The 25,219-nt window shown below is 44.3% G+C and overlaps 1 protein-coding gene across 3 annotated transcripts in view; it reads right to left on the bottom strand.

The window, feature by feature from the left end:
* Window positions 1–25,219, bottom strand: part of SPDYA (speedy/RINGO cell cycle regulator family member A) — a 47,794-nt gene that overhangs the window by 3,876 nt on the left and 18,699 nt on the right. For all 3 annotated transcript variants that reach the window (XR_011019475.1, XM_068232757.1, XM_068232756.1), the window contains exons 3-6: window positions 22,762–22,820; window positions 21,141–21,226; window positions 17,550–17,721; window positions 14,514–14,805 (exon numbers count right to left, since the gene is read on the bottom strand). Coding sequence is in view for 2 of the 3 variants with exons in the window: in XM_068232757.1 (XP_068088858.1) it covers window positions 14,514–14,805; window positions 17,550–17,721; window positions 21,141–21,226; window positions 22,762–22,820 (609 nt within the window). In the remaining variant the exon portion in view is untranslated. The remainder of the gene's footprint in view (window positions 1–14,513; window positions 14,806–17,549; window positions 17,722–21,140; window positions 21,227–22,761; window positions 22,821–25,219) is intronic.

The following is a 25,219-nucleotide window of genomic DNA, read 5'->3' as shown; positions in this document are numbered from 1 at the left end:
ATTTTAGCATGTCACATTGCTAGTGGGTTTGTCTATAGATAAGGGCAGCTGATGGTGTCTGTTTATTTTCATGTCTGGCAGCAGTAAAGATGCTGACCTGCAGGCTCACAGTGGATCAAACAACATGAACAAATTACAAGGCGAGTGTCAATCATTTCTTGGTTTGACTTCTATTTTTTTTTTTTTTACTTTTCACTTGGCAATGTCTTTATCTACGCCCCCCCCCCCCCCCCCTCTTACTACTATCTTTCTGTAAAGTTCCTCTTCAACAACTTCGCCGCCCGGGTACAGTATATCTACGCTCCTTTGGAGCACCCCCCACCGCTGTCTGCACTCCCACTCGCAAGTGCGCGCGCTCCCGCACGCCGCCAGCCGCTCGCATCAATGAATGGGAAAAACCATTCCCGTTCGTTGATCTCTGCCCCCAGCAATGATCGGCTGCTTCCATGAGAAGCAGCGCGATCATTGTGAAAAAAAAGTTTCCCAGCCTCCCTGAACATCCTGTAAGCGTACTTCCGATGCTTACAGGACGCATTAGCAAAAATGTACTGTGGCCATCTTGTGGCCAAAAAGTAAAACTACACCCAAAATATTTTTTTATATACAAATACATTCTTGTACATTATAAATTAACTCATTAACTCCCACACTCCCCAAGTGATACCATTTTTTTTTTGTAATAAAAAAAAAAATTACAATAAAGAAAACAAAACATAAATAGTTACCTTAGGGACTGAACTCTTTAAATATTTATATCAAGAGGGTATAACACTGTTACTTTATAAATTATGGGCTTGTAATTAGGGATGGACGCAAAACTGAAAAAAATGCAGATAAAATATTGGCGCCAAACATTGTGATAGGGACATAATTTAACCACTTCACCACTGAGGGGTTTTACCCCCTGACCACCAGAGCAATTTTCACCTTTCAGCGCTCCGTCCATTCATTCGTCTAAAACTTTATTATTACTTATCGCAATGAAATGAACTATATCTTGTTTTTTCCGCCACCAATTAGGCTTTCTTTAGGTGGGACATTATGCCAAGAATTATTTTATTCTAAATGTGTTTTAATGGGGAAAATAGGAAAAAATGTGGGAAAAAATTATTATTTTCAGTTTTCGGCCATTATAGTTTTTAAATAATGCATGCTACTGTAATTAAAACCCATGAAATTTATTTGCCCATTATTCCCGATTATAAAACCGTTTAAATTATGTCCCTATCACAATGTTTGGCCCCAATATTTTATTTGGAAATAAAGGTGCATTTTTTTCAGTTTTGCGTCCATCCCTAATTACAAGCCCGTAGTTTATAAAGTAACAGTGTTATACCCTCTTGACATAAATATTTAAAAAGTTCAGTCCCTAAGGTAACTATTTATGTTTTTTTTTTATTGTATATATATATTTTTTTTTAAAAATTACAAAAAAAAATAAAATTGGGGAGTGTGGGAGGTAATGAGTTAATTTATTATGTAAAACAATTTATTTGTATGTGTAAAATGCATTAGGGTGTAGTTTACTATTTGGACACAAGATGGCCACAGTGAGTATGTTTACATGCGACCTGTAAGCGACCGGAAGGACGCTTACAGGAAGCAGTAGGAGGCTGGGAGACTCACAATGATCGCGCTGTTTCTGAAAGAAGCAGCAGATCATTGCGGAGGCTTAGATCAATGAACAGGAATGGATTTTCCCGTTCATTGATTTCCGGGCAAGCGGGCGGCGGCGTGCACGAGCGGCGGGTGCGCGCGCACGAGCGGCGGTAGCGCGGACAGCGGCGGGAGCGCGGAAGGTACGGATTTCTCCGTCCCTGGTTTTTTAGGAGGGAAAAAAGGGACGGAGAAATTCGTACCGCCGGGGGTAAAGTGGTTAAACGTTGTAATAACCAAATGGGCAAATAAGTTACATGGATTTTAATTACAGTAGCATGCATTATTTAAAAACTGTAATGGCAGAAAACTGAAAAATAATGATTTTTTTTTTCCAAATGTTTTCCTATTTTCCCATTAAAACACATTTAGAATAAAATAATTCTTGGTATAATGTCCCACCTAAAGAAAGCCTAATTGGTGGCGAAAAAAACAAGATATAGTTCATTTCATTGCGATAAGTAATGATAAAATTATAGACGAATGAATGGAAGGAGCGCTGAAAGGCGAAAATTGCTCTGGTGCTCCAGGGGTAAAACCCCTCAGTTGTGAAGTGGTTAATATATAAAAAACAGTAACTGCACGTACTCAACCACGCAGTGGACCTGTATACTGCACAGCAGGAATAACGGCACAACAAAACAATATACCTATAAGCAAAAATTATGTGCCATCACTCTGCAGGTAGGAAAATTAGAAAACCCTTTATTTGTGAATAATACGCAATAGGATGAACATAAAACCAATTAAAAGCACTGGAGCGCTCCACGTACAAACTGACAGGCACACCCCCACATACAAACTTCCAACCACACAGGGGTACCGGTACCACAACAGATAAGCTGCCCTGCGGGAAGGGGGGAGCAATGCGGGGATGCAAGCCGTCTGTAAAGAGTCAACTTCCTGCTAGCAGAGACAATATGGCATAAATCAATGGCACTAACACAAGGCAAGTGTGTAGTCTCTTCACCCGCACCAGCGGGACTCACCACTCTTCCTCCCAGTGTAGACCAAAGAGTATACTGTGCGCACAGTGGAAGCTGTATATTTTCGCCGGGCCTCAATCCGCGAGGAGAGGCATCCGGCCACAGGTACCCAAAGTTGCCAGCAAAATCCAATACTGTTTCCCAGCACGAGACACTCCGGAGGCTCCAGATTACAATTGCGGGTTAGAAACCCCGCCCACCTACGCGTTGCGTCCGCCTCCTACGGACTTCAACTGGATGTAGCTGGTCACATTGTGTCACTTCCTCCTTTATTTGCGTATCAACGCCGGTCCCTCCTCCTCCATCGCCTCCTCTTCCGACTGCAAGCCTCAGCATCACGGAAGCTGCACACAAAGACACAGCATGCACTATAGGGAGACAGGGACAGATCCTGCCCCACAACAGAGGCAAAAGGGGGGGAACCAGATTCTTCCAACCACTAGATCAAAGTTCAGGATGTCCGGTACCAGATATTAATTATTTGGCCCATCAAAACAGATTGCTGCTAGGCAAAATTTCAAAGGTAAGGTGCAAAGTCCAGATCATTGTTCAGACCAGCAGGTTCAAGTGCATTTAGGGTGTAGATCCAGCGACTCTCCTTCTGTAACAGCATCCTCTCTCTGTCTCCTCCTCTTCCCTTATCGGGCAATTTGTAAATACCCCTAAATTTAAGGCCAAGAGGGTCACTCCTATGTACTGTCCCAAAATGCTCTGCTATAGTGCTCCTAAATTCCCCATTTTTCTGTTTACCACATCTGATATCACTTAGATGTTGTCCAATGCGTTTTTTTAACGCTTTCGTGGTCATGCCTACATAAATCTTTTTACACGGGCAAGTAAGTTGATATACCACCCACTCAGATCTGCAATTTATGAAGCTCCTGATTTCCCACTCTCTATCCCCTGTAGAATTAAAGAAGGTTTTTGTCACATCAACATGCGCGCACACCGAGCATCCTCCACACCTAAACATACCGTTAGGGGCCCTACTTCCTAGCCAGGTGCGAGCAACTTTTGCAGTCACCTGAGAATGAACCAGGGTGTCACGTAAATTTGGTGCCCGACGGGCCACCATCAAGGGTCTTTCACCCACTATTTTTGACACCTCTGGATCAGTTTGCAGGACCCCCCAATGCCTAGTGAGAATTTCCCGGATTTTTTGCCAATGACTGTTAAAGGGGCTAATAAATCGAATGACATCTGAGGTACCTCTCCTGTCCCCAATACCCTCCCTCAGAAGACTCTGGCGGGGGGTATGTGTGGCCCTATCAACACTGGAGCACAATGTGTCATGGCTGTATCCCCTATCACGAAAACGCTCATATAAGGCTCTGGCTTCTACCCCAAAATCTAGGTCCCGCGAACAATTGCGACGGATGCGCAAGAATTGACCGGTAGGTATACCATTTTTGAGGCTACGTGGATGATGGCTGGTGGCGTGGAGGAGGGTATTACCTGCTGTTGGCTTCCGGAAGGTCCTGGTAACCAGGCTTTCCCCCTCCATCCAAATCCACAGGTCCAAGAAGGAAATACCCGAGGGACTACATGTGTACGTAAGGTTGATGTTTCTCGCATTTTTGTTTAATGCATCAATAAACCATTCCAACCTTTCTTCACCTCCACTCCACACCACCAGCACATCATCCATATACCTGAGCCAAACCCGTACGTATTGTTCAAACATCTCCATGACATAAACATCCTGGCGCTCCCACAGGCCTAGATGTAAACAGGCATAGGCAGGCGCGCACGCCGCGCCCATCGACGTGCCGCGCACCTGTCTATAGTGGGAGCTGCCAAAAAGAAAACAATTGTGCTCCAATATAAATCGCATGGCCTGACAAATAAAGTCATTATGGGCAGAGAGATCTGGATAAGCGTCATGCAGAAAGAACTCCAGGGCAGCCAAACCCATCTCGTGGGGAATTGACGTGTAGAGGCTCTCCACGTCAATCCCCACTAAGATGTCACCCGTCTCAACCCTAACTCCCTCCAGATTCCTCAGAACATCCCGAGTGTCAAGAACAAATGAGGGCAGAGAGGACACTATACCCCGGATTTTGGCATCAATCCATTTTCCCAGACGTTCAGTGGGACCATTAATGGCGCTAACAATGGGACGCCCTGGTGGGTTATTCAAGTTCTTATGGACCTTGGGAATGAGGTACAAGAGGGGAACGGAGTAGGTAGTTACTCTCAAATACTCCTTTTCCTCAGAACTCAAAATCCCTCCTTCCCCTGCATCGTCCACCAACTGGTTAACACCCATCACGATCCTATCAAATGGATTGGATCTCAATTTTGTATAGGTGTTTACGTCCGATAATTGTCTGTCAGCTTCAGCAAAATACGCATCCTTTGTCCACAAGACCACATTTCCCCCCTTGTCACTGGGTCGAATCACAATGTCCTCCGTCTCCCTTAACTCAGCCAAAGCTCTTCTCTCACCCCGGGACAAATTATCACGGCCTCTATGATTCCAATTGAGTGTTTTTAGGTCTTCTGAGACCAATTCAAGAAAAATCCCTAGGGCTTTATTATTACTTGGAGATGGCATATAATTGGATTTCTTTCTAAGGGACGTAAAGGAGATCTCTCCAAAGTCCTCAGATACAAGTCTTTCCTCCTTGGTTTGATACGTTTCATCCTTTAATGCCTCCAGGTCCCTAAGTAATTTACGGTCTTGAATAGTAAAAGTGGAACTCAAAGAGGAATGCTTTCCCTCACCGGATAAATCACTATGTACTTCTCTATCAGTCACAGCTACATCACTTTGGCCATACTTGAGTTTCAGCATGATCCTCCGGGCAAATAGATGGAGGTCTTTTTGGGTATCAAATTCATCACCACTAAATGCCGGTGAGAAGGACAGCCCCTTACCCAGGAGGGAAATGTGGTCAGGACCCAAAGGAAAATCCGACAAATTGATAACATTCAATGAGGGTTCATTTACCTGTAAGGGCAGAGGGGTAGGGTCTTGTGTGGCCGAGAAAAAAGCATTCCCATTATCATCTATGACTCCAGGAGCACACATGACAGGGTTTATTGATTCTTCCCCTTTCTGGGAGGCTGAACTCGCAAAATAGGTTTCAATTTCTGCTCTTTTCCTTGCCTCTTCTTTTTCCCTCTTCCTCTCCCTTTTCTTCTGGTTATTTCGGCGACGTCTTCGTCGTCGCTTTCCTCTAAAAAAGTAATTGATTTTCCAGAGGCGGACGACACAGGGGAGCAGAGGCCCTCACTGGCACTTTCATCACCAGAAGGGGCAGGTTTACTACCCACCCGTGACCTCTTACTACCTGGCATGTAGTCAAAAAACTCCCCGCCTTTCCATTCCTCCAGATCCTTCACAAATTTCACTTGTTTAGAGGTTTTTATCTTTTTCTGATATCTTTCCACCTCTTTCTTTAACAAATCATTTAATTTGATAAACAGGGAATGATCATTGTAGGGTTCAAGTGTACGGATACTAGTTTCTACCTGATTTTTAATTTCCTCTAATTGGAGCTCTTCCTCCTCAATGATAAGGTCGAGTACCCTAAAACCACGCTCAAGGCACTCAACCTTCCATTTAGGGAGGAATCTAGTATTTCGCAAATGGTCAGCAGGTATGATTTTCTCTCGCACCCCCCAGGGTAAAACTTTAGCATCCCTGTAGGAGCACAAGGTCAAAACATTCCAACGTCTTCTAAGATGGCGCAATGTGAGTTTCCTGTGCTGTCTACATAACTTCTTTATTTCTTTTTCAGTATCCGGTACTTCCCCTGTAGGTCTGGGTAGTGGACAGGATCTGAAAGTAGATCTAATATCAAGGTCAATCTCATCAGAAAGGGCGTAGGCCATGAGGGAGGGACCAGCAAACCACAAACAGAGGGTTAATTGAAAGATGCGGGGAGGTGCAGTGGGAAATAGAACAATATATAAAAAACAACAGTAACTGCACGTACTCAACCACGCAGTGGACCTGTATACTGCACAGCAGGAATAACGGCACAACAAAACAATATACCTATAAGCAAAAATTATGTGCCATCACTCTGCAGGTAGGAAAATTAGAAAACCCTTTATTTGTGAATAATACGCAATAGGATGAACATAAAACCAATTAAAAGCACTGGAGCGCTCCACGTACAAACTGACAGGCACACCCCCACATACAAACTTCCAACCACACAGGGGTACCGGTACCACAACAGATAAGCTGCCCTGCGGGAAGGGGGGAGCAATGCGGGGATGCAAGCCGTCTGTAAAGAGTCAACTTCCTGCTAGCAGAGACAATATGGCATAAATCAATGGCACTAACACAAGGCAAGTGTGTAGTCTCTTCACCCGCACCAGCGGGACTCACCACTCTTCCTCCCAGTGTAGACCAAAGAGTATACTGTGCGCACAGTGGAAGCTGTATATTTTCGCCGGGCCTCAATCCGCGAGGAGAGGCATCCGGCCACAGGTACCCAAAGTTGCCAGCAAAATCCAATACTGTTTCCCAGCACGAGACACTCCGGAGGCTCCAGATTACAATTGCGGGTTAGAAACCCCGCCCACCTACGCGTTGCGTCCGCCTCCTACGGACTTCAACTGGATGTAGCTGGTCACATTGTGTCACTTCCTCCTTTATTTGCGTATCAACGCCGGTCCCTCCTCCTCCATCGCCTCCTCTTCCGACTGCAAGCCTCAGCATCACGGAAGCTGCACACAAAGACACAGCATGCACTATAGGGAGACAGGGACAGATCCTGCCCCACAACAGAGGCAAAAGGGGGGGAACCAGATTCTTCCAACCACTAGATCAAAGTTCAGGATGTCCGGTACCAGATATTAATTATTTGGCCCATCAAAACAGATTGCTGCTAGGCAAAATTTCAAAGGTAAGGTGCAAAGTCCAGATCATTGTTCAGACCAGCAGGTTCAAGTGCATTTAGGGTGTAGATCCAGCGACTCTCCTTCTGTAACAGCATCCTCTCTCTGTCTCCTCCTCTTCCCTTATCGGGCAATTTGTAAATACCCCTAAATTTAAGGCCAAGAGGGTCACTCCTATGTACTGTCCCAAAATGCTCTGCTATAGTGCTCCTAAATTCCCCATTTTTCTGTTTACCACATCTGATATCACTTAGATGTTGTCCAATGCGTTTTTTTAACGCTTTCGTGGTCATGCCTACATAAATCTTTTTACACGGGCAAGTAAGTTGATATACCACCCACTCAGATCTGCAATTTATGAAGCTCCTGATTTCCCACTCTCTATCCCCTGTAGAATTAAAGAAGGTTTTTGTCACATCAACATGCGCGCACACCGAGCATCCTCCACACCTAAACATACCGTTAGGGGCCCTACCTCCTAGCCAGGTGCGAGCAACTTTTGCAGTCACCTGAGAATGAACCAGGGTGTCACGTAAATTTGGTGCCCGACGGGCCACCATCAAGGGTCTTTCATCCACTATTTTTGACACCTCTGGATCAGTTTGCAGGACCCCCCAATGCCTAGTGAGAATTTCCCGGATTTTTTGCCAATGACTGTTAAAGGGGCTAATAAATCGAATGACATCTGAGGTACCTCTCCTGTCCCCAATACCCTCCCTCAGAAGACTCTGGCGGGGGGTATGTGTGGCCCTATCAACACTGGAGCACAATGTGTCATGGCTGTATCCCCTATCACGAAAACGCTCATATAAGGCTCTGGCTTCTACCCCAAAATCTAGGTCCCGCGAACAATTGCGACGGATGCGCAAGAATTGACCGGTAGGTATACCATTTTTGAGGCTACGTGGATGATGGCTGGTGGCGTGGAGGAGGGTATTACCTGCTGTTGGCTTCCGGAAGGTCCTGGTAACCAGGCTTTCCCCCTCCATCCAAATCCACAGGTCCAAGAAGGAAATACCCGAGGGACTACATGTGTACGTAAGGTTGATGTTTCTCGCATTTTTGTTTAATGCATCAATAAACCATTCCAAACTTTCTTCACCTCCACTCCACACCACCAGCACATCATCCATATACCTGAGCCAAACCCGTACGTATTGTTCAAATATCTCCATGACATAAACATCCTGGCGCTCCCACAGGCCTAGATGTAAACAGGCATAGGCAGGCGCGCACGCCGCGCCCATCGACGTGCCGCGCACCTGTCTATAGTGGGAGCTGCCAAAAAGAAAACAATTGTGCTCCAATATAAATCGCATGGCCTTTTAATTGGTTTTATGTTCATCCTATTGCGTATTATTCACAAATAAAGGGTTTTCTAATTTTCCTACCTGCAGAGTGATGGCACATAATTTTTGCTTATATTGTGAAGTGGTTAAAGGATCATCATTAAAGCAGTTTATGAAAAAAGTTCCTTGCCTTAGTAGTGGGAAGCCTCTTTATGGTGCAGAGGCTTCCCGGTATGTGGTAGAGCCCCCTGTTCCTCCACAGGACCCTCTTCTTCTGCCCATGCTCCCGTTTGTGGACGAACACATCCAAATGGGCATGTGCATGTGAGGTCCGTGCATTCCGAGCAGAACACAGCCACTCATGCACAGCTTTATTCCCCCTTGCACGAGCGCTTCGTTCGGGGCATGCCTGGACCCTGCTTGCAGATGCACTTGTCCACGGCTGGAAGTACAGAGAGAAGATCTTTCGCTGTAAGTGAAAACTGCTACTGTGCATGTGCAGAATGCTTATGGCTATGGAAGCGTGATCGAGGAGGCAGTGGCCTGCGACTGACCAAGGGGGACAGCAGCTGAACTGAGCAGCGAGGAATGACAGCGAGGGACCAGGAGGACTTCAGAGGGCTGTAGGAAGGGGGTGGGGGTTAACTCACACTTGTCGTTGTCTCTGGCTGCCATGCTCCATGTCACAGACCGGCTCTCCGATACTTCCTTCTCCTGGCTGCGAAGGAGGAAGTATCAAAGAGATGGAACTGCCATCAATGGAGCAGATTCCAGTGGGTAGGGTTAGGAAGGGGACAATGAGCTTAGCCGAGATGCAGAACTCTGAGTCTTTCACCGATATACCAGAGCAACTGTACAAAGGTAGTGATTCAATTAATTACTTTTAAGATTTCCACTGAAAACTTATCAAAATCAAATTTACTGCTCTACACAGGATAATGCTTTGAAGCTGCTAACAACGGATAAGGCCCAAGAAAACACCCCTTAACGGGAATCCAAGGTGAGAGGGGTATGGAGGCTGCCATATTTATTTCCTTTTAAACAATACCAGTTGCCTGGCAGTCTTCCTGATCCTGTGTTTCTTAAAGAACAAGCGACACCCATGCTAACCCAGAAATAAAAAACAAATATATAAGTAGATAAATACTACTTCTATTTACATAACAGATGTATTGTGCTATCCACATAATGATTCCTGTGAATTTTATAAAGGAAAAGCAGAAAATCCTATTCTAGGCAGTGGCCATCTTGCCAAGCTAATGCTGACATCATATCCTCCCTGACTTTGTTCCCCCCCCCCCTTCTCTTGCTCAATGTGTATTTATTAGCTGCCCTCCTCCCAGAGTCTTCAGACACTCCCACTGAGGTATATACTAACAACTGCACTTTTTTTTATTGACACATCCAATCACTGAGTCACCTCAGCCTTGCTTGTAAACACAAGAAAGCAGAGGGTGTTTCTGATAAGCAGCTAGCAGGGAAATAAATGGTAGAGGATGAATATATTATAGATAAAAAGAACTCCCAGCATTCAACTCTTTGGCACTGTTTGGCACTAGGGCCAGTGCTCCTAAATTATGTGATAACTACAAACCATAACAGCAGAATAAGTTTTGCAAGTTTTGAATGCAGAATTAGCATCTTTATCACTTAATACACTCAGACCAGTTACTGTTGAAATTTGATTACAGGTCTCTACCATGTAATATGTACCCTTCCTGTGCTGGGCCATTTAGTTTTGGCTCACCTGCCCAGTGACATGCCTCCGCCTGTGTCCCGCTTCTTTTTCCATTGCCGCCGGGACAGCCTGTACCCGATGACCCCGCCAGCATGTATGTGACCTTAGTACATGCGACAGTGTCACATGGTGCAGGGGGCCATGAAGAAAAACGCGGGACACGGGATGAGGTGCACTAGTGGTCAATAGAGCCTGCAACACTCACCATGGGCCCAGAGAAGATGGGAGGAGAGTACATATTTTACATGAGCAGAGACCAGCTTGGATTACGCCCATCATTGCAAAATCGAGGCCAGCTGCTGCCACTCACCTGACCAAGGCCATTTAAGTGAGATCTTTCCAGCATGCTGGATCAATAGTTTTGATTTACAGTGGTTTGCAAAAGTATTCAGCCCCCTTGAAGTTTTCCACATTTTGTCACATTACTGCCACAAACATGCATCAATTTTATTGGAATTCCACATGAAAGACCAATACAAAGTGGTGTACACGTGAGAAGTGGAACAAAAATCATACAAGATTCCAAACAATTTTTACAAATAAAAAACTGCAAAGTGGGGTGTGCGTAATTATTCAGCCCCTGAGTCAATACTTTGTAGAACCACTTTTTGCTGCAATTACAGCTGCCAGTCTCTTAGGGTATGTCTCTACCAGCTTTGCACATCTAGAGGCTGAAATCCTTGCCCATTCTTTGCAAAACAGCTCCAGCTCAGTCAGATTAGATGGACAGTATTTGTGAACAGCAGTTTTTAGGTCTTGCCACAGATTCTTGATTGGATTTAGATCTGGACTTTGACTGGGCCATTCTAACACATGGATATGTTTTGTTTTAAACCATTCCATTGTTGCCCTGGCTTTATGTTTAGGGTCGTTGTCCTACTGGAAGATGAACCTCCGCCCCAGTCTCAAGTCTTTTGCAGACTCCAACAGGTTTTCTTCCAAGATTGCCCTGTATTTGGCTCCATCCATCTTCCCATCCACTTTGACAAGCTTCCCTGTCCCTGCTGAAGAGAAGCAACACCAGAGCATGATGCTGCCACCACATTTGACAGTGGGGATGGTGTGTTCAGAGTGACGTGCAGTGTTAGTTTTCAGCCACACATATCGTTTTGCATTTTGGCCAAAAAGTTCAATTTTGGTCTCATCTGACCAGAGCACCTTCTTCCACATTTGCTGTGTCCCCCACATGGCTTGTGGCAAACTGCAAACAGGACTTCTTATGCTTTTGTTTACAATGGCTTTCTTCTTGCCACTCTTCCATAAAGGCCAACTTTGTGCAGTGCACAACTACCGGTAATAGTTGTCCTATGGACAGATTCCCCCACCTGAGCTGTAGATCTCTGCAGCTCATCCAGAGTCACCATGTGCCTCTTGACTGCATTTCTGATCAGCGCACTCCTTGTTCGGCCTGTGAGTTTAGGTGGACGGCCTTGTCTTGGTAGGTTTACAGTTGTTGATAAAGGCCTGCTGGCCGAAACGTCGTGTTTTTCTGTCACTATGGTGCAATAAATTTATGCTATAACTGCATTCATCCAGGTGGAGACCTGGTCATTTCTTTGCTTGTGACTGTGAATTGCGACACCCTTAAAGGATCCGGGTGTGGACTGGTCGACTCCCTGGCTTATACATTCATACAGTTGAGCTCCAGGGACTGCTGTTTTCCCGATTAGGTTTACAGTTGTGCCATACTCCTTCCATTTCTGAATGATCGCTTGAACAGTGCTCTGTGGGATGTTCAAGGCTTTGGAAATCTTTTTGTAGCCTAAGCCTGCTTTAAATTTCTCAATAACTTTATCTCTGACCTGTCTGGTGTGTTCTTTGGACTTCATGGTGTTGTTGCTCCCAATATTCTCGTAGACAACCTCTGAGGCTGTCACAGAGCAGCTGTATTTGTACTGACATTAGATTACACACAGGTGCACTCTATTTAGTCATTAGCACTCATCAGGCAATGTCTATGGGCAACTGACTGCACTCAGACCAAAGGGGGCTGAATAATTACGCACACCCCACTTTGCAGTTATTTTTTTGTAAAAAATGTTTAGAATCATGTATGATTTTTGTTCTACTTCACACATGTTCACTACTTTGTATTGGTCTTTCACGTGGAATTCCAATAAAATTGATTCATGTTTGTGGCAGTAATATGACAAAATGTGGAAAAATTCAAGGGGGTCGAATACTTTTGCAAACCACTGTATTTTGGCAGGAAAACAAAATACAAACTGGGCGGCCATATTGCGGGCATCGATTTCTGCCAGATTTGGTCAATCAAATTGGCTGGATATTGATGCCACAAATCAGGCAATGTATGGGCACCTTAAAACTGACCATTAGTATGCATCAAAGGGTGGCCATACATCATACAATCTTAATTGTACAAATTTACCAAATGTATTTAGTATAAAAGTGGCCATACACTGGTCAATTTTTCTTATCTATTGATTCAGTCAATCCTGGCAGATGGAAGATTTTGCTCGATCGGTAGCACATCTATAGGGGCATTTGATTTCACATCAAGCAATGTACAAAGCTCACATTCACCTGTCTGCCAGCGCTTCCTTCCATGTTGTCTCTCCACCACCGGGGCTCCTCACTGTTTCTTCTCACTAGAGCAGTGATCTGCAAACTTGGGTCTCCAGCTGTTATGGAACTACAAGTCCCATAATGCATTGCGGGAGTCTGACAGCCACAGTCAGGATTCATAAAGGCAAATGCATTGTGGGACTTGTAGCTCCTTAAAAGAGAACCCGAGGTGGGATTTAATTATGTTACTGGGGCACAGAGGCTGGTGCACACTAAGACCAGCCTCCGTTGCCCCATGGTGTGCCTCCAGGACCCCCCTGCGCGCCGCTATACCCCCGCAGTGCTGGCGACACGCAGCGTGTCGCCAGCACAATGTTTACCTATGCGCTGTCTGTTAGCGCTGCTCCCCCGCCTCCTCCGTATCGGCGCTACCCGCCCGTGTCCCTTCCCTCCCGCTGATAGGAGGGAAGTGACGGGGGCGGGTAGCACCGATGCGGAGGAGGCGGGGGAGCGGCGCTGACTGACAGTGCATAGGTAAACATTGTGCTGGCGACACGCTGTGTGTCGCCAGCACTGCGGAGGGGATAGCAGCGCGCTGGGGGGTCCTGGAGGCACACCATGGGGCAACGGAGGCTGGTCTTAGTGTGCACAACCAGCCTCTGTGCCCCAGTAACATAATTAAATCCCACCTCGGGTTCTCTTTAAAGGGAACCTTAACCGAGAGGGATATGAATGTTTCCTTTTAAACAATACCAGCTGCCTGGCAGTCCTCCTGATCTCTGTGGCTGAATCTCACACCTGAAACAAGCATGCAGCTAATCTAGTCTGATTTCAGTCAGAGCACCTGATATGCATGCTTGTTCAGGGGCTGTGGCTAAAAGTATTAGAGACACAGGATCAGCAGGAGAGTCAGGCAACTGGTATTATTTTAAAAGGAAAAATCCATATCCTTCTCAGTTTAGGTTCCCTTTAATAGCTGGAGAGCCAAGTTTGCAGCTCACTGCACTAGAGGCCTCTAGTAGTGTTTAGTCGCAGGGCACACAGCTCCGAGGGCGACACACTGGTGTTGGAGAGAAGACACAGAAGGAACCTATGGAGGACAGGTGAGAGTGTTCGCTGCCTACACCGCATGTCTCGGGGAGGGGGGCATAGACCAGTAGGCAATACTCATCGATTTTCAATCAATTTCATGCAAACATCTATTGTAAATCTGTGTGGAGGGATTCGAGCAGATAGAGAGATCCCTCTCTGTTCAGATAATAATCTTAGGGATCTGTTGGCCACATTTACCAGTATATGTATGGCCAGCTTTAGGGCCAGCAGAGTGGGAAAAAAAAGTGGCAAGATTAACGACTATATAAATTTTAAATAATAATAACAACTAAGATTGTATGGTGTATGTTCAGCCAAAGACATCTTTTATTGAAGTCAGCCATGCTAGCCAGAGTAAGGTGGGCAAACCTTGGAAGTAGCTGCAGAACTGCGGTGGATTGACCTTCTCAGGTGATATTGGGGTACAGCGTGATGCTTTCTGCCCCCCGCTAGGTGAAGTATCGGGCGAGGATGATGAGGAGCTGGATAATCCCACACCGATCAGGCGTCCTTTCTTCCCGCACAGAGCACAGTCTGGGGGCGTGGCAGAGGGACCCCGCGGCATGATGTCATCATCCTGGTTATAATTCCTCACTGCCCCGCTGTGCTGCTCAGAGCGTTCCCGCTGCCAGATGTAATGGGCTGGAGCTATCGCCATCACCTGCACAGAGAACTGAGTGTAAAATCCACAAAATGCATTTTACAGGAATGTTCATCATTTACCATTATTTTTCCCATACATGCAGAAAAAAACATTCCAAGCTAAAGCAATGAGTACCTAGTTTTCTGCAACTGTTCTGAAGTGATGCATGATGGTACTTGCACATGTAGAAGAAATATTTGAAAATGCCGTTTGTTTTAAAGCACACCTGACCTGAGGAAAAGCTACATAAGCTAAGCACAGAGGTAAGTTCATGCTGGATTCACATACCTCTATGTGTTGTCCGTTCCTCTCATCATTCCTTTCAGTCCCTGTAATCACTCTTTGAAAAATTTGACTTTTGGCTAGAGTCAAATTTTCAGACAGGAAGAGGCGGGCTTGCTGCAATGTCCCCTCCTATCACCCTTCCGAGGGAACATCACAGCAAGCCTGCCTTTTCCTGTCTGAAAATTGACTCTAGTCAAGTGTAGACGAAGTGACAAAAAAACACAGAAAAACAAGTTACTTACCTCACTACAGGATAGTCCACAGGCTTCCCCCGATCTTCTTACACTCTCCATTCCTGCGCTGAAACCCTTTGAATGTATTGTCCAATAATGTGGCATATGGTGTTAGCGGCCACACTCCCCTGTGTGTATGAGTGCTGGCGTAAAGTAGGAACAACAGCGGAGGGGTCAATAAGCAACAGGGGAGCTTCTGGAGCATCCAGAGGCATCCCTCTTCTGGGACCATATGCAATTCAATTTTTCACCTGAATTTTCTCCTCTGATATTTTCATAACTTGTCATAAAATGCCTTTTAAGCCACCAGAAAGCAGAAAAATACTCAAAATAAATTAAATAGTACTTTTTCTTTTTCACTAACTTTTTGGTACTTTTTCAGTTGTAAAATGATGAAAATTTTGTTTAAATAGAAGATGAAAAATTTCTCCTTGGAGATAACTTGAAAAATATAATTGCATATGGGCCCTGGTGTTTTATATTTTTATTAATTACTTCACATTGATTACAGGGAAGAGCAGGAAAGAGGAGTGGAATGGACAGTGCACAGAGGTATGTGGATCCAGCATGAACATATCTCTGTGCTTAGCTTAGTAGCTTCACCTCGGGTCAGGTATCCATTAAGAAGGCTAAATGGTACTTTGCAAAATACTACCTTACCACCTTTCAGGTATGTATTGCCTATACCAGGGGTGTTGAACTCAAACATAAAGTGGGCCGAAGTTGAGCTCTGGGAATAAGTCACGGGCCGAACTTAATGTCCAGTGGCCACCTCACTTCCCTTATAAAGTTCCCTGGGGTGTAATTGCCCCCTCCCTCCGCTATACAGTTCCCAGGTGTGTAATTGCCCCCCTCCTTCCCCTATACAGTTCCCTGATGTTTGGTTGTCCTCTCTCCCTCATCTATATAATTCCCTGATGTTTAGTGGTCCTCCCTCCCCTATACAGTTTTCTGGTGTCTACTGGCCCCCTTCCCTCCTGTACAGTTCCCAGGTATATAGCACTGCAAATAGACACACTTCCATTAAAGGACACCTCAACTTAAAGGGAGTGCCATTTATATATGCTTTTAAACAATGCAGATTGCCTGGCTGTCCTGCTGATCCTGTGCCTCTAATACTTTTAGCCATAGACCCTGAACAAGCATGCAGGTCGGATATTTCTGGCTGGATTAGCTGCATGCTCGTTTCAGATGTGATACAGACACTACTAATGCATAGAAGATCATCAGGACACGGGGCAATTAGCATCTTTAAAAGGAAATAAATATGGCAGCCTTCATAGCCCTCTCCAGGTGTCCTTTAAGAGGATTGCTTTTGTCCATGCTCGCCTCGGTGTATGATTGCAGCCGCACTCTGCAGGTGCGTGAGCCACTCCATGCTACTGAGAAGGAGCCGTGTCCGTGCCCCTGAGCAGTGTGGCCCCACTTGTACACGGAGGGGAGTGAGACCATAAAGAGGGCCCTCGCCAGCAGCGGAGGGGTCGTGTACATCGGGGAAGCCTCTGGAGCACCCACCTACTAAGGTAATGGTGACCCAGAACTCATTGGAGTGTGTAAGGGACTACAATGGTCCTAAAAGCCCCCTTACTAAGATGTTAAGAAAAACAAACGTTTGCTTTCCTAAAACAGAAAGAATTTGCGATAATTCAGGTTGGAGTGCACTCCAACCTGAATTATCGCAAATTCTTTCTGTTTTAGGAAAGCAAACGTTTGTTTTTCTTAACATCTTAGTAAGGGGGCTTTTAGGACCATTGTAGTCCCTTACACACTCCAATGAGTTCTGGGTCACCATGAGCTTGCTGGTTAGTCTGTGCCTCTCGGATTCACAAGCCCTACTCCATAGAGCCAAATTAATCCATGCCATGCACTGATGAGGATCAAACAGTCCGAAACAGTCTGTATGCATGTTGGATTATTATGGCTCTGTACAAATTAACAAGCTGACACATCATTGCAATCCAGCGGTTCTGGAGGTGTGTTTAGCTTCTAAGGGTACAATGGTTAATTTGCATATATTCAGCAGTGTTGTTCTGGGAGACATCTCAAGCTCACTCCAACCTGAATTATCGCAAATTCTTTCTGTTTTAGGAAAGCAAACGTTTGTTCTACTAAGGTAAGTATTTCACTTTTTTCTTTTAACATTACAGGTGCATTTGAATGCTTTTGTTTCACGGTTTGTGTAATAATCAACTTGCTGCATGTTCTGCTGCAGCTTTTACAGTTAAATGGTATCAATGCACTGACCTCATCACAGCAGCGCCTGCTGACCGCAGCTCTGAACTGTATACGTGACCACAGCTGGTCCCTCGTTTTCAGAAAGCCTGGATACAGCCTCATCCAGTCCTTTCCTAGAGCCCAGGGGAAGATTTCGTATTTGTCTTCTTCGTTATCCTCTTCCACTGTGTTTGCAAGATATCTGCAGATCAAACAACATGGACACTCAGGGCTGGTTCACTCTCACATCACAAAAATCAATCGACGGACGATTGCGATTTTGCGGCAAAAATTTTGGGCAATTTTGTTTTGCGATTCTCATTCGGAGGAACAAGAATCGTATCGCAATTGCAGTCCAAATTGTGCATACAGCGCATTTGTGATTTATACAAATCGCAAACGCTGCAGTGTTCCCATAAGGATATATATCGCTGGCGATCAGCAAACTGCCGAAACCCTGCTGAAAAGCAACCCAGCCTGAACCACTCTGAAGCTACAAACGCAGGGACGTAACAATAGACCCTGCCAGGGATGCAGCTGCAGGGGGGCCCAGAAGCAGCGGGGGGGGGGGGAGTTTCTTTTCTCTGTCCTGAGAGACTGACAACTAAAGGCACAGAAAGAAAAAGCTTTCTGCTCTCTGCACAATTGTTCTAATGACTGCATCTGCTAAGCCAATGATTAGGAACTATACAAAGTTTTGTAGACAAACATTTGTAGACAGTCCCTATTCAGTGTGCAGCAGGGTCTTGTGTACAGTACCCAGCCCTCATACTCTCTACCCCTCCCCAAGGGCTGTGTACTGTAGTGATGCTGGAAGAGTCTGCAGAGCCAGTTCTGCTCCATCAGAGGACAGAGTGAGTGTAATAGGCTGAGGCTGGGAGCATGATTGTCTGTTGGTTTTATGTATGCGTTTTTTGCACACCATGGGCTTGATTCACTAAATCGCGATAACTCAAATATCACACCTTATCAAAGATATCAGACCTTATCAAAGTTAACATGCCTTATTAGAGTAGCATAGCGAGAGCTACAAACTTATGTCTGCTAATTGACAATGGCACTCATCCTGCCCTGAGCCTCTGCGGGTTCGTATCGCTCACTTCTACCCTGATAAGGCATGTTAACTTTGATAAGGTGTGATATTTGAGTTATCACGGTTTAGTGAATCAAGACCCTGGTGTGTCTGTATGTGTGAAACATGCACCTTTTATAACAGAAGCGAATGTAATTGATAGAGAAAATGCTCCCAGTGCTTCACTGCTGTCTGTTTTTAGCTGCATGAGGAAACCACATTTAAGTGTGCACTAGCCAATTGAATAACATTGGTTCTCAGTTTACCTGTGCAGAAAATGTGGGGGGTGGGTGGGGGGGGTCATCCAAAGTTTCGCATGGGGGCCCAGTGATTTCTAGTTACGCCCCTGTACACAAAATTGACTACTATGACTCAAAACAGTTTCTGGGCTAGTGCACACCAAAATCGCAATTGTATTTGCTAGCGATTGCGATTTTCCGAGCAATTTTGCACATTCGTTCAAGCTGAGTCACTCAAAAAAAATGCTACATGCAGTTTGCAATTTTTAAAACTTTACAATGCTGCTGTGGGAACACCTTCATAGGGCTACAAAGTAGCCAAGCGGTTTTCAAAGTGCTGGTGATTTGAAAAGCGCTCAGAAGTGCTCCAGCCCTCTCATGATTATTTTAAAATTAGGTTTTCCAGCAATCACTGTACAGATATTTTTGGGCTTCCTGCTGAACACCATGTACTGTCATGTAGAGAGGGCTGAGGGGATGATAAGCAGATGGCTCCCCCATGTGAGCTGTTGCAGGGAACTATATTAGCAAAGATGTAACCTGGCTAACACTGAGGGACATCAGTACAGCTGTAGACTGTCACCTGAAATGATAGTGAACATTTTGTTTTGGGTAACAAATCTCCTGTCCTGTGTACAGAGTTTATAGTTTATCTCTGGAGGCTAAAACACAACAGTACTGCTTTCCATGTGTCCAGCCTGACATCCAAAACTCTGTGATTGTTAGACACTGTTTTTATCAGTACACACACTAAATTTTCAACATAGGTTGTGCCGAAAGACCATCTATTGTGTGTACGAGGGCTGTTACCAGGCAGGGATCTGGACTCGATCTCTCAGGCAACAGCCAGGTGTAGAGGCTAGCAATGTGTTACTGTGGAGAGGGGTGGAGGGACGACACACGGTGCATGGCGGAGCAGCTTCTGACATGCGGGGTGAGTGGGGAGAAAAGTGTGCTCAGAGGTAGGACAGGCAATCAAACGTCGTTAAAGATCCAGAATGCCAGATTTTTAGGCAATGTTGGGAACTTCTTTACACACGCTAGATTCTTGCCGCTTTAGCCGAGCTTAACCCTTTAACTGCCAAGTATGTACTAGGTACGTTTTGGCAGGCAGGGGCTTTAACTGCCGACATCCTACCTAGTATGTTATTTGGCAGTTTGCCCCCCAGGAAGCAGCGAGGAGGGGTTGGGGTTATATCATTCCTCCCTCCTTCCAAATGGACTCCCCTCCTCTGCCTCCCAGAAGAGCTGGAGCAGCGGTCAGAGTGTAATTACTTACCCTATCGCTGGCTCCATGGGGTGTCCCCGCCAGGCAGCCATCTCCTCTCTACTTCCTGTATGACATGTGATTACATACGCATCATACAGAGATCGGGAGAGGAGAGAGAAGCCTGCTGCCGAAGGGAACATTGCATGGAGCCAGTGATCGGGTGAGTAATTACACACTGCACTGCTGCGCTCCAGCTATGCAGGGTGGCAGAGGAGGGGAGCCCATGTGGAGGGAGGGAGGAGGATGTCAGCCCCAATCCCTGCAGTGGCATCTATACCTGCTACCTATACTGGGGGCACCTATACCTACTATCTATACTGGGGAAACTATACCTGCTACCTATACTGGCTGCACCTATACCTGGCTACCTTTACTGGCTGCACCTATACCTGGCTACCTATACTGGCTGCACCTATACCTGGCTACCTGTATTGGTGGCACCTATACATGGCTACCTATACTGGCTGCATCTATGTCTGGCTACCTGTACTGGCGGCACCTATTCCAGGACAGAAAAGTGGGATACCAATACATATCTATTATTGTTGGATTCAGCAGAATCAGGGCTATTACAAAGAGTAACATTTTGGTCAGTAAATGTAATTCTTCTTAGAAAAAAAAAACAACAGAAAAATATTTTTTTATTTCATTTTTTTTACATATTTCACTCAAAAATGTTGTTGTATATCCAGAAAAGTACAATATTTTATTTTAGTATTCAAGCCCTAGTCATTACGTAAAAAAAACAATATATAATATGTCCTATTTCATGTAGGTTTTCTTGTCAAAATTCCTAAGTAAACCTGATGAGTGCAAAGTGTCTAAAAACTGCTTGGCAGTAGATGTTCTCGTTTAGGACAAATAGGCTGGCATGGAAAAGGTTAATCTAGCGTGTGTACCAGCCTGAGGTACTACTACGTCTGAGCACATAGGTCAGTAACTTGCAGCTGTTTTTCTCATACCTTTATTCTTAAAAAAAAAAAAAAAAACTATGTCAGTAAGAAATGACAATAAGATCCTAAGAGAAATATATCACTTACAAAGCTATGAAGAAGTTAGCTCTGGTGTACTCATGTACTCTAAATCCAGCCCTCTTAAAATAAACAAAGGTCATTGCCAAAAGATACTGCAGACAAACAGAAGAGAATACAACAGTATTAGTATTTCATCTGTATTATACATGATTATTGTCCATAAATATCTGCAACACTGAAAGACTGACTGCTAAGAGGATCTGTGTTTCACCAAAGTAGTAGCTGTAGAGTGTGTTGTACCGATTCAGAATGATACCATTTATTGGTATTTTAAGAGAAAAAGTAAGCTTTCAGCTAATTAGCCTTCTTCAGTCTCAATTCCACACAATGCAGGAATTGAGTCTGAAAAAGGCTTATTAGCCAAAAGCTTACTGTTTTTCTCTTAAAGTGTAACTGTCGGGCATAAAATCAAAAATCAATTCTCTATTTTTATCTGGTAAACAAGTAATAAGGATGCTAATCAGGCAATCCAAAAGTTAAAATCTCTATTACTTTTCTTGTTTATAAATGATCATTCCCCAGTTTACCTGACTCTTATTTGGTACGTTGCCGCACAAAGGAAGTTGCAGGGCATGCTGGGTTGTCTTTTTTTGCTTCTTTATTTCCCCTCAGACTTAAAGAGACACTGAAGCGAAAAAAAAATTATGATATTATGATTTGTATGTGTAGTACAGCTAAGAAATAAAACATTAAGATCAGATACATCAGTCTAATTGTTTCCAGTACAGGAAGAGTTAAGAAACTCCAGTTGTTATCTCTATACAAAAAAGCCATTAAGCTCTCCGACTTTCAAAGTCATGGAGAGGGCTGTTTTCTGACTTTTATTATCTCAACTGTTAGTTAACTATTTACTTTTTCTCTGCCAGAGGAGAGGTCATTAGTTCACAGACTGCTCTGAAAGAATCATTTTGAATGCTGAGTGTTGTGTAATCTGCACATATAAGAGAATGATGCAATGTTAGAAAAAACACTATATACCTGAAAATAAAAATATGAGAATATTTTCTTTGCTGCTAATCTTCTAGTAATTATTCATAGTACACAACCAATTCATTATATCATATATTTTTTTTCGCTTCAGTGTCTCTTTAACTAATGTACAGAAGCAAAAAAGGACAACCCAGCATGCCCTGCAACTTCCTTTTTGCGGCAACGTACCAAATAAGAGTCAGGTAAACTGGGGAATGATCATTTATAAACAAGAAAAGTAATAGAGATTTTAACTTTTGGATTGCCTGATTAGCATACTTATTACTTGTTTACCAGATAAAAATAAAGAATTGATTTTTGATTTTATGCTGGACAGTTACACTTTAAAGAGGAACTTTAACCCAGGATTGAACTTCATCCCAAGTAGCTGGTACCCCCATTCCCTCAAGAAATCTTTACCTTTTCTCGATTAGATCATCAGGGCCACTTGTATGGCTGATATTGTGGTGAAACTCCTCCCACAGTGTGATGTCACAGCCATGGTCCTGACATTCCTTTGTGTGAACCTTGTTGCATAAAGCAGTGCTAAAGACACAGTCCAGAATGGAGTAACTAAAGCGTACACAGGGATTCGTCCACTTAGGAACACATGTAATACATTCCAAATCCAAAGTACATAATGCTAGTAATCACTTACCTTGTCTGCTATCTTACAGCAGCAATCCATCCACAGGAAGTCTAAGATTAAGTCATCGTCTGCAATAAGAATATAAAATGTCTGGACAAATGTTATACTGAACTGAAAACCCACAGGAATCGGACAAGCACCATCAACTATATTATATATGCAAGGCTCACCAATATAAGCACCAATATAGCCAAAAGAGTGTGCAGAAAGGCCAAACAAGAACTACAAGATAATCAAATAAAGAAAAGGATATCGCCCTATAAAAACTGCCCTCCTGCCCAGCTCCACTCTGGTAAGCTCCTTTCCTGCACGCACCTCGCTTGGTGTTCTGACACTTTGGGCTATTGCTGCCCCTTCCACCTGCCTCACTAACACACTTTACCTATCAGGTCTCCGCACATAGACTCTTTCACTGGATATATTGCTTCTCACCCTGTTCACCAATCAGGTGCAGGGTGTCCATGTGCACTGTTCATGTTTTACTAGCTGTTTTTCACCACTCACCCCTCTTATTCTACCCTACCAGTTGCGGGTCTGTGCAATTGTTATTTACGGTAATTCATGTGTACTCACATGCTTGTATCATGCTATACAGTGTGTAAATTCAGGGCATTATTATTGTGCATTTGTTTTTATGGTTTTATTCTCTGATATGGATTAATAAAGGCTATTGTGTATTTTCCTATATACCTTGTGGTTCGGTTTTTGTAGGGCCAATTCCTTTTCTTTATTTGATTAAAATGTTATACTGAAGTCAGCACACCTCAAAGCCAGAGATATTTGTCAAAGATTTTATCATCAAAAGTAATACAAGATACAACTGTACAATCCATACTGCAATCCTCATGTTAATTTGAAACAGGCCACTAATTTTCCAAATAATAGAAATAGTGCCTTGTAGAGACACCTGTACACACTCTACATGACCAACGATCCTTACAGCCAATGAAAATCTAAAATATATCCAAAGTTCAAAACTGGCATGCTAACAAAATCTCTACATCTAGGCCCTGTATCCATGGGCGGCGCCAGGGGGGTGCTCAAGCACCCCCTAAAATTGTCCAAGCACCCCCAAAGCACCCCCTGCCGTGAACTGACTTCAGGCGTCTAAGAGACGCCGAGTCAGTTCACAGCGGCAGCCTGAAGCAGCAGAGCAGGGCTATGGTAAGATGGCCGCCCGAAGCCCTGCTCTGCAGACTTGGAGTCTGCAGTGCAGGGCTTCGGGCGGCCATTTTCCCGTAGCCCTGCTCGCCGGGTAATGCAGGCTGCAGACAGGAAGTCACGTGAAGGAAGAGGATCGTGGAAGCTGCGGGACAGGAGGAGGTCGGGACAGGAGGTCTTCTGACTGTAGGTGAGTAAATGGGTTTTTCTTTTCTTTTTCAGGTGGTGCTGCTGATTGTGGTCAGAAGAACTGCTGAGCATTGTACATATTGTGGTCAGATCTGCGGAGGATTGTGGATATTGGGGTCAGATCTGCTGAGCATTGTGCATATTGTGGTCAGATCTGCTGAGGATTGTGCATATTGGGGTCAGATCTGCTGAAGATTGTTCATATTGTGGTCAGATCTGCTAACGATTGTGCATATTGGGGGTCATATCTGATAACGTTTGTGCATATTGGGGTCATATCTGATAACGATTGTGCATATTGGGGTCATATCTGATAACGATTGTGCATATTGGGGTCATATCTGATAACGATTGTGCATATTGGGGTCATATCTGATAACGATTGTGCATATTGGGGTCATATCTGATAACGATTGTGCATATTGGGGTCATATCTGATAACGATTGTGCATATTGTGGTCAGATCTGCTAACGATTGTGCATATTGGGGTCATATCTGATAACGATTGTGCATATTGGGGTCATATCTGATAACGATTGTGCATATTGGGGTCATATCTGATAACAACTGTGCATATTGGGGTCATATCTGATAACGATTGTGCATATTGGGGTCATATCTGATAACGATTGTGCATATTGGGGTCATATCTGATAACGATTGTGCATATTGGCGTCATATCTGATAACGATTGTGCATATTGGCGTCATATCTGATAACGATTGTGCATATTGGCGTCATATCTGATAACGATTGTGCATATTGGGGTCATATCTGATAACAATTGTACATATTGGGGTCATATCTGATAACGATTGTGCATATTGGGGTCATATCTGATAACGATTGTGCATATTGGGGTCATATCTGATAACGATTGTGCATATTGGGGTTATATCTGATAACGATTGTGCATATTGGGGTCATATCTGATAACGATTGTGCATATTGTGGTCAGATCTGCTAATGATTGTGCATATTGGGGTCATATCTGATAACGATTGTGCATATTGGGGTCATATCTGATAACGATTGTGCATATTGGCGTCATATCTGATAACTATTGTGCATATTGGGGTCATATCTGATAACGATTGTGCATATTGGGGTCATATC

Source organism: Hyperolius riggenbachi, chromosome 4, assembly GCF_040937935.1.
Source record: "Hyperolius riggenbachi isolate aHypRig1 chromosome 4, aHypRig1.pri, whole genome shotgun sequence".
NCBI classification, from domain to species: domain Eukaryota; kingdom Metazoa; phylum Chordata; class Amphibia; order Anura; family Hyperoliidae; genus Hyperolius; species Hyperolius riggenbachi.
Note: the sequence above shows the minus strand (reverse complement) of the source record. Positions and strands in the feature narration are given on the sequence as shown.